At 40.5% G+C, this 10251-nt stretch overlaps 1 protein-coding gene and 1 long non-coding RNA gene across 2 annotated transcripts; one reads left to right on the plus strand and one right to left on the minus strand.

Moving 5' to 3' along the window:
* Nucleotides 1-1400: 1400 nt before the first annotated feature.
* On the minus strand, nt 1401-5646 carry olfml1 (olfactomedin-like 1). Its single transcript, XM_021575577.3, has 3 exons — nt 5289-5646; nt 4056-4338; nt 1401-3882 (listed from the first exon to the last, which is right to left on the minus strand). Exons 1-3 carry the CDS (start codon nt 5403-5405, stop codon nt 3101-3103), a joined length of 1182 nt encoding a protein of 393 aa, XP_021431252.2. The 5' UTR covers nt 5406-5646; the 3' UTR covers nt 1401-3100.
* On the plus strand, nt 5264-8192 carry LOC149985290 (uncharacterized). The gene is made up of 2 exons (XR_016489066.1): nt 5264-5397; nt 6038-8192. It is a non-coding gene; the product is annotated as an uncharacterized LOC149985290 (long non-coding RNA).
* The last annotated feature ends 2059 nt before the right edge of the window (nt 8193-10251 follow it).

The following is a 10251-nucleotide window of genomic DNA, read 5'->3' on the forward strand; positions in this document are numbered from 1 at the left end:
ATTTATTTCCTTATATGAACTGTAACACAGTAAAATCTTTGAAATTGTTGCATGTTGCACTTACATTTTTGTTCAGTATAATTTGGAGACCAATGAACCACTGGTGTTCAGAGGTAATTCTATTCAGATGAATGCGACCTGGGCTACTTCGGATGAGCATGGCAACAGAATACATTGTATCCTGGGTGCAAGTCCCCTCCAACTCTTCTTCCATATTCAAGACACTCAAGCATTTCTGGTCTATGAATCATCTTCGCTGTTTGATGGCAAGCACACACAGCTGGGTGCACTACAGCCTTGATACTTACAAATTACCATATCATACACAGCAAGAAATATTTAGCTGCTTGTCATGCAGTCCATAATTGATAGTCTGCAATTAAACTAGGGTGAGTAGGCTGCAACATCATTTAACACATCATAGGCTACTATAGCCTACCCTGAAAACAACAAAACTGCATTTCATCAACAGAAACCCCTACAAACCATTAAAAAGCAGGGAATTGCTTTGTGTGCATTCAATGTAGCCCATTTTCTCCTCATAATTCTTACATAAATTGTATACATACATAAACTGAACACCATATCGTTTTACTACTAAGTGTGAAAGCAACTGCAACAAAAACTAATTGAGAAAAACAACCACTACTACTTTATTTAAATAAAGCTACATGCCAAGTGCTTAGATACTTGTGGAATGCTGAGAAACTGTTGAAACCACATACTGTACACAACTGCATTGTCATGTTCAGACAAGTTTTATTCTGTCACTTTCCCAGCGCTCATCCACCTGTTCCGTAAGCAAATCAGTGTATTGAACATACTTGGGAAAAAAATAGTATAGAACAATTAAAATTGTGTTTATTCACAAAGCCGCCGTACATTCGGCTACAGATAGCATTCAAATCGTATCTACTTATATTATGAATACCTGCGAGTAGGATACAAACTTTACTAAGTAAATAATAATAAGAAAACAAGTGTCTCGAATTACCTATAATATCCTCGACTTCGGAGACTTGCTCTCCAGCGCGTATTCCTCCCCTGCAACTTGCAAAATACACTATTGACCACCTTGGTGGTAAGTGGTGTCTTCAGCGATGGGATGCTCCGCGCATTGACCGACTGTGCCTTTGCGCTGCCAACGCCATAAGTGTGTTCATCATAAAGCCTCTCCACCAATCACCTATCATGTGATTCTAAGGGTGTGCCATCCCATCAAACTACACAGCCCATGTGCTCTAGCTACTCATCATTCCCAATACGTGAACAAGACGACATGTAAACTCAAATCTGCAACAAATTATTGTAATCACGTGTAATAAATATATTACAACTCATCACATCTTCTGTATGCTATTTGTGTACACATAAATACACTTTTTTTGGGGGGGGGGGGGGGGGGGGGGGGGGGGTCCCATTTACCTGTGCAAATTTTTATCTCACCTGGTTGAGTCTGCCATGGCCCAGCACGTGCACAGTATTATATACCCTAGGACTGAAGGACTAAAACATATAGCCAGCCTATCATTTGGACGCTTGGCTCACTGGCGTTTGTGCTGAAGTTCTTGACAACAGTGCCATCTGCTGATTATAAGTGAGACAAGCATAGTTTTACAAAAAAACAGCAAAAATATCTCAGGTTAGATTACCACAGTATGAGTCATAATACCCATAAAACCTAGCGGTCAAACAAGGAAATTGTTCTATCGTTTTCCACCATACATTTTTTCCCATATGGGATTACCTGGCGTGACGACTCTCTCTAGGACAAGGTGATTTATCAAAACAGTCGCCTGTATCTACCCCCCCAAAATTAAATGCTAATTAGCTGTTTATGTGGCTATCATAAAGAACTACAAATGCCATGATAATTTGGACGAGACTGCCGAATCAAGGCAAAGGTAAGAATCTCTGGATTAACATATACTTTTATTTTAATTTAGTAACGCATTTAGTAATGAATAAATACACATTCTTTAAACTGACATTTCTTTGAACTGTCTTGTGCAAGTTTTAAATTGACACAATACCTGTTAGCAAAGGTGTCAACTAGAGATGACGTGCAGGAGCTTGCAGGGATTTGTAGTCTTGCATGATGTTTACTTTGATGCTAATTTGCATTTTTTAATCTGAGAGTAAATGAGTTTATTATATATTGATACAAGGCACCTTGTGAGAGTGATTTACATAGTTATCAAAACATCATGCCAGAGTATGCCTAGCCAAGTGTTTCTAAAATTCCCTATGGGAATAATGAATGGTGGAAAAACGATTGGAACCATTTGCCTGTTTGACCACTCGGGTTTTATGGGTATTATGACACCAACTGTGGGGCTCTATTACTAGCTACCTAATCTCATTTGACTACACTTGGCCCATACTCAATTAGCCTGTTCACGTGGTTGCTATGCCATATACATACACCAATAATAACATGTCATGAACTGCCTTTCAAAGTCACCACAAAGAACATAAGCTCATATCAAAATTATTATAGGAACAGGAATAGGAAAATATGGTTTGTCTGTTAATAGAATAGTACCATCAGTTTGTGGAAATGTCAGATTTAGTTGTTTTCATTACTTTACAGGCACATCCCATCTTTAGAGCTATGATGTGTTCAGCAGGGTCATAAAAGTTGCTCCATAAACATGTATGGCTATGCAAAAAGCTACTGTTTTGGGAGAGCTCTCTCACCTCATTTAGTTCAACAGTGCCATATTGACAAAATGTATTTTCAGTCACTGTACCTCCAAGAAGCATCTGACTACATTGTACTAAGAACCATCTGACCACTACATTGTACTAAGAACCATCTGACCACTACATTGTACTAAGAACCATCTGACCACTACATTGTACTAAGAACCATCTGACCACTACATTGCTCCCAGAAAGACAACTTTTTAAATGCAGTTTATTATAATCTTGCAGAAAGTCACGTGAAAATATGGGCCTTGAGTAAACTGTATTGTGTTACCTCAACTTAAATTGATTATTGTTGGCTATTATGATAAGAATATGGACATTGTTAATTAGTTATGTTTTGAATATGCCTGTGGTTCTATGACTGATAAGTGTTTAATGTAGACTCATGTCAGACTTCAGCCTTGCTCTTGAGGTCCACTTTGTAGATGGTCTGGTAGCCGTCGTCCCAGGCATACAGCTGCTTGTCCTTGGGGTGGTAATGCATACTGTAGTGGTTGGTGTAGCGTTTAGGAAAGAACAGCACAGGGCTCTCCTCACTGTGGATGGTGTCGTGGATATCGTACAGGCACTGAATGCTGGAGCGCCCTCCGTAGCGGGAGTTATACACCACGTACAGCGTTCCACAGATCATGAATGCTGACTCGGCGTCACGGCTCGTACAGGTGGTGTCCCAGGTGTGCTCCACAGCCAGGCTGCTCTTGTCCAGCTTGGTGATCACCAGGTTGCCCCCAAACTCTGGGTCAGAGTAGATGATCCACAGGCCCAGTTCGTCCACAGCCAGGTCCAGGAAGGTGTGCGTGGTGAGGGCGTAGGTAGGCAGGCGGCCAACCCCGGGCAGCAGCATACTGTCGGCCACAGTGCGGTTGAGGAGATGCACCTTTAAGATCTGGTTGGGTGTGTCTGCCCTGTGATAGTACAGAAAGCCATTGTAGACCACATGGCCAGTTCCCTGCCAGGGAAAGGGGAGCTGAATTGGATGAGCCTGGGCGAGCCTTCCCTCAGTGAAGGTCTTCAGGGATTTAAACTCCAGTACGGTGTTGTTCTTATTCCCGCTGAAGAAATAGATTTTGGCAGAGCCCTTAGTAGGGTCTTTCAGCCAGGATCCATAGACGTCCCCTGCTTTCTTCACTATCTTCAGAGACTTCACACCAGTGAGAGCTATGTTGCAGTCTATACATGAAAGGACAAGAGTAAGATTGAAAGTATCCTAATTTATTTTTCAATATCATGTACAACACACACACACACACACACACACACACACACACACACACACACACACACACACACACACACACAAGTATATTACATTGTTTTCCAGTTAACATCAGTTTCCTAAGTACCTGTCCCCAGTGTGATCTTTACTATTTTCTTCTGGGTGTCTTTCATCTGCTGTTCCATCAGGGCCTCCTCTACCTCGATGTGGGGCTGGTTAGGGGTCTTATTCTCCAGGTACTCCACGTCCCTCTCCACTCGCTCCACCCGCATGGCTACATTATCCACCTGAGTCTTTACCTCCGTTCGGTGCACCTCCATGATAGCCAGCTGGCCACGCACCTTTGTAGACAGGTCATAGATCTTCTGGTCCACCTGCTGGGTGTTCTGCTCACATTTGATCAGACGCTCCTGGGCAAGAGAGGTGAGCAAGCAGATGCTGTTTAAGAAGTGGCACAATGTGAAGGTAAGAATGTGGACCCTAGGTGGTCTTGTCAGGGGGTGTGAAGCATAAGGATTCAGACAAAATCAGGTGTAAAATGGAGGTATTTATTTATAGGTGCAGAAGGTGAAATGGAACCATGGATGTTTACAAGACGTTGATGAACTCTGACATATAAACATAAACTTTCAAAATGACAAACAATCATCTAAATAGCCAATAACTGAGGCAACAACTGGCTTCTAAGGCAGAGCGCCTATAAGAAAAGTAATTCTCATACTACAGAGTAAAAGAAAAACAATGGGACCAAATGTCACTCCAGCCCAAGCGCTCCTGAAATGATCCAGAATAGCTGAGAAACGCTTGGCTGCCCTAATCAGCGCAGAGTTGAGCCGGCGTGGGATATGGCTCGAAAACTTACCTCAAACCAGTGATTTTAGATGACTCTGTACTCCTAATTATCCCAACTGACAAATCGAGAAGATTGAAATGCTGCTAATTTATGAAACTGCCTTTTTCAGGTCGATAAATCGAAGCAGTGTAACTTAAATTCTTAATTAACATTGTTAACAATTTCTACTTGCGTGTAATGGCTTGTATAAGAACTTTGGGACATGCTTAGCGGTACACTCTAACCACATTAATAAACAAAAACATTTGCAAACTATGTTTGGTGGCAAATGAGAGTAGGGTGTATATGGAGTCCCTGGTTCGCATCGTCACAGTGAACAGTTTGTTTTGAGATTTGCTGTTAACATTGGTTTTAGTTTAGTGTTGCTGTAAGACTAAACAATGAGGCAGAGTAATCTGAAAATATGATATTAGTTTTATTTGTCCATAAGCCAATCCATTCATACTCTGTGTGTAATGAAGAAAACATATTGTTTGGAGTCTTTAGGCTTTTGTTTTTGTCTCTTACCTCAAGTTGGGCAATCCTCCTCTCAAAATACTGCATCATGAAGGCTTCCTGGGTGGACCTCTGAGCATGCCCCAACCCCAGGCTCAGGACGAGCAGTGTCAACATCCAGGTATACATCAAACACACGTTTAGGACTTATTTCAACTACTCTCAAACACAACCACAAAAGTATATTCCTTTAAGAGAATTCAGTTCTGAACTAACCTAAAAATATGTCTCCCTGGTGAGTTGTGTGGTTGAATTCCAGAGGCATCTGGCTGTATGTTTGTTTTTGGTTGACGTGAGAGACAGTTCTGGAAGGTTTTGAATCCTTCTTCTGAGAGAGAGTTCTGCTCAGGCTGCTGCATCTTTAGAACTTGTAATATTATCCAGATGGGCCCTTGACACGTCCCCAGTCCTGAAAAAATACCAAACTATGCAGGATAAAGGTCAAATGGGTTTTTATAATGCATGCATTGATCTATTATTTTCTGGATTGTTGTTTTTCTCCCATTGTATAAAGATTTCACAAAATGTTGAGGCATAATGTCTATTTTTGGATATTGTAATCATATAATGTATTTATGAAAAATTGTAGGTTTTGGTTATTTCAATATTTTAGATGTTGAAACATTGGTCAGACAACTGTTGAACAGGCACAGGCTCTGACTAGATTTCTTCATCTTTGTTTATAGTTTTAGAAGATTACTTCTATCCCTCTGTGGGTTGATTTCATTGAATCCAACAGACAGTGACCTTGTTTCTACCAGCAGGTGGCGCCACATTATCTGGAGACGACTGAAGTTTTCATTTCCTCCTGAGGACCTGCATGCAAGCTGTATCCAGTCCAGTACGTTTGTTTTTGGTTCATTTAAAGAGTTTGTGTACTTTCAGCAATCGACACTTCCTGTAACCTTTCATTGCAAGTTTGTTTCGCTCCTTTAATACAGTTTTGCTATTGAGAATTTGATATAGGCTACAATTGTTTGCAAAATCCTCATCCAGATAGTTTTTGAATGTCACTCCTGATCAGTTCCTCTTAACAGTTAAAGTTGTGGTATAGTATGCATTGTGAATGCAAAAGGCACCATTTATTTTCAAATCCTAATGATCAATTATGTATGCTGTTGTATAATGCAATTGGTGGGATGTGTTTTTAACTTGAATAGTAACAACTAGACATGGTCTCTACATGGACCTGGATGTAAGGCATGAGCACTTTATGTCTTGGGTGGAAATCAGACAGGTACACTAAAAAGTATAATCCATTAGTTAGCTAACTTTGATAAGTAACCAGAAATAACTATTGATTTTATGGTTCACAAAGAAACAACAACATAGATATTAAATAAATTCGACTATGCCCATTTCAATCTTTCTACAAAATATAAAAGTTATATCAGAATGTTTAAGCAAGTTAGCTGGCTAACTCCTTGATCCTGCGTTGTAAGTTACCCCTCAGGTTTCATCTGTCTGAATGCGTTTGTCCTTTCCGTCTGTTGTCAATGAGATATTGCATCATCTGTCTGTGTGTGAACAACCCTCAAAAGCTCAATTGCATAGAACTGATTTCATCAGGTAATATTTTCCATGCCATCTTTCCACTTATCTGACTATCCTTTCAGTGTCAGGAAGTTACCTTATTTCAAATGTCAAAGCATATTTCCACTAGACAGCAGACACTCTTATCCAGAGCGACTTACAGGAGCAATTAGGGCACATCAACAGATTTTTGAACTAATCGGCTCAGGGATTGAAACCAGTAATCTTTCAGTTACTGGACCAACACTCTTAACTGCCAGGCTATGTGACAGCAGAAGTTTTATTTCAGTTGACTTCAGCATTGTAGCCTTGAAAAGAACTCCTGTTGTTCTGTAACCAAAGATGGTTTAGTTACAGGGGTGTCAAACATACTGTACGGATCCGGCACTTGAGGGGTCCAATCCGGCCCCTGGTGGAGACGAACTCAATATACTTTAAAATGGACTAAAACCAAATCTAAACGGTGTAGAAATGATAAAGGACCTACATTCATACAGCCCTCTAATAATCACTGAAATGAAATCTAGACAGGGAGTATCGAAAATTCCCAAAACAAATAAAGGACTATATTTTGCTAATTTTGACGGCTAGGAAATAACACATTGGCTCGAATCTAGGTTCTGCCTTTTGATTTAGAGAAATTCAAACAACTAAATAAAAACATTTCTTCTTTTATTGACTTCTCAAACCCCAAACTGGCCTGCCGAGTCTGCTTCGCACGGTTTTCTCGGAAACCTCACGATGTTGGACCCCTGTGTTTGGAAACTCGGTGCTGTAACTGTTCATTGCCAATTGAAGGAACATGACCACTCAAATGGATATCCAGATGTTATACTTATGTTGAGATTTCAGCATGCAAAATAAGATTTACTAATTCCATGATCACAAATTGATATTCACTGTATCTGATATGATAAAATGCTAGCCCACCCAACATACAGTGCCTTCAGAAAGTATTCACACCCCTTGACTTTTTCCACATTTTGTGTTACAGCCTGCATTTAAAATGGATTAAATTGCTATGTTTGGTCATTGACGTGTGGAATTATGTTTTCCGAAATTTCCTTTCTTTGCGAGGCATTGGAAAACCTCCCTGGTCTTTGTTTGAATCGGCGTTTGAAATTCACTACTCGACTGAGGGACCTTACAGATCATTGTATGTGTGGGGAACGTAACAGTGCAATAATAGTGTTTAACATTATTTCTGAATGACTACCTCATCTATGTACCTCAAACATACAATGATCTGTACGGTCCCTCAGTTGAGCAGTGAATTTCAAACACTGATTCAACCACAAAGACCAGGGAGGTTTTCCAATGCCTCGCAAAGAAGGGCACCTATTGGTAGACGAGTAAAAAAAATAAAAAGCAGACATTGAATATCCCTTTGAGTATGGTGAAGTTATTAATTACACTTTGGATGGTGTACCAATACACCCAGTCACTACAAAGATATAGACGTCCTTCCTAACTCAGTTTCTGGAGAGGAAGGAAACCGCTCAGAGATTTCACCAGTTAAAGGACTGTAGTTAGAGGATGAATCAACACTGTAGGTACTCCACAATACTAACCTAATTGACAGTGTGAAAAGAAGGAAGGCTGTGCGGAATACAAATTCCAAAACATGCATCCTGTTTGCAGCAAGGCACTAAAGTAATATTGCAAAACATGTGGCAAAGTAATTCACTTTTTGTCCCTAATACAAAGTGGTATGTTTGGGGCAAATCAAATACAACACATTATTGAGTACCAATCTCCATATTTTCAAGCATAGTGGTGGCTGCATCATGTTATGGGTATGGTTGTAATCATTGGACTGGGGAGTTTTTTTTCAGGATAATAAAAAAACAACAACAGAATGGCGCTAAGCACAGGCAAAATCGTAGAGGAAAAACCTGGTTCAGTCTGCTTTCCACCAGACACTGGGAGATGAATTAACCTTTCAGCAGGACAATAACCTAAAAAACAAGGTCAAAGGTATACAGGAGTTGCTTACCAAGAAGACAGTGACTGTTCCTGAGTGGCCGAGTTACAGTTTTTACTTAAATCTGCTTGAAAATCTATGGCAAGACTTGAAAATAGTTGTATTTGACAGAGTTTACATTTTCTTTTTAAGAATAAAGGGAAAATATTGAACAATCCAGGTGTGCAAAGCTCTTAGAGACTTAGCCAGAAAGACTCAGCTGTAATCACTGCCCAAGGTGATTCTTACATGTATTGACTCAGGGGAATACTTACAGTATGTAAATAAGATCTTTTTGTATTTCATTTTCAATAAATCTAAACATGTTTTCATTATGGGGTGTTGAGGTGGGTTTATTTAATAAATTTTGAATTCCGGGTGTAACACAATCTGAAATAAGCCACTAAGAGCTGCTGTAGCATCTGCCATCTCTGATGCGCTTATACTCGCCTGAGGTTGGCAAATCAACAGACTAACACTTTCCACTTAAAATTATGCAGCAGAGTTTTTGTATAGTTTAAGCCAGTAGTGTTTAGTAGTAGAGCTCATGAGCCAAAATGTTGCAAAATTGTGTACAACCAATGGCGACGCATCATTCAGGGCATGTGGGGCATAGCATTTTCAGTTAATAAAGCCACATACAAACATGGTCTCTTTTTTGCTTTCTTGAGTTTCAGCCTGCCTCGGTGCTTTCTGTGGTGGTGGGGCAGCCAGCAGAAAATACGTAGCATAGGGGTTGATAATGTTCTCTAGTTGCTCAGTGTTCTGTTACTCATAGGGACACTACGTCACCGCAAAATCTACAGGTAGAGTTTGAAAATTGAAGCCCCTCGGGTGCTGCCATAGACTTACAGTGCCTTTGGAAAGTATTCAGACCCCTTGGCTTTTACGATATTTTGTTAGGCTACAGCCTAATTCTAGAATTGATTAAATTGTTTTGTTTTTCCCCTCATCAATCTACACACAATTCCCCGTAATGACAAAGTAAAAACTGTTTTCAGAAATGTTGGCTAATTTACATAAGTATTCAGACCCTTTACTCAGTACTTTACTAAAGCACATTTGGCAACGATTACAGACTCAAGTCTTCTTGGGTATGACACTACAAGCTTAGCACACCTGTATATGGGGAGTTTCTCCCATTCTTCTCTGCAGATCCTCTCAAGCTTTTTCAAGTTGGATGGGGAGCGTTGCTGCACAGCTATGCTATTTTCAGGTCTCTCCAGAGTCGATCAGGTTTAAGTCCGGTCTCTGGCTGGGCCACAGAGACTTTTCCCGAAGCCACTCCTGCATTGTCTTGGCTGTGTGCTTAGGGTCGGTGTCCTGTTGGAAGGTGAACTTTCGCACCAGTCTGAGGTCCTGAGGTTTTCATCAAGGATCTCTCTGTAATTTTCTCCGTTCATCTATGCCTCGATCCGACTAGTCACCCAGTCCATGCCGCTGAAAAACATCCCCACCACCATGGTTGACCGTAGGGAT

Source organism: Oncorhynchus mykiss, chromosome 2, assembly GCF_057628025.1.
Source record: "Oncorhynchus mykiss isolate SJ-2025 chromosome 2, ASM5762802v1, whole genome shotgun sequence".
Taxonomy (NCBI): domain Eukaryota; kingdom Metazoa; phylum Chordata; class Actinopteri; order Salmoniformes; family Salmonidae; genus Oncorhynchus; species Oncorhynchus mykiss.

What these genes read in the sequence shown, in the direction of transcription:
- olfml1 (XM_021575577.3), bottom strand. Translation starts at nt 5,405, where the DNA reads ATGTATACCTGGATGTTGACACTGCTCGTCCTGAGCCTGGGGTTGGGG. An exon ending in GGAGGATTGCCCAACTTGAG is followed by an intron (nt 4,339 to 5,288) that starts GTAAGAGACAAA and finishes TCTCTTGCCCAG; the next exon opens with GAGCGTCTGATCAAATGTGA. An exon ending in AAAGATCACACTGGGGACAG is followed by an intron (nt 3,883 to 4,055) that starts GTACTTAGGAAA and finishes TTTCATGTATAG; the next exon opens with ACTGCAACATAGCTCTCACT.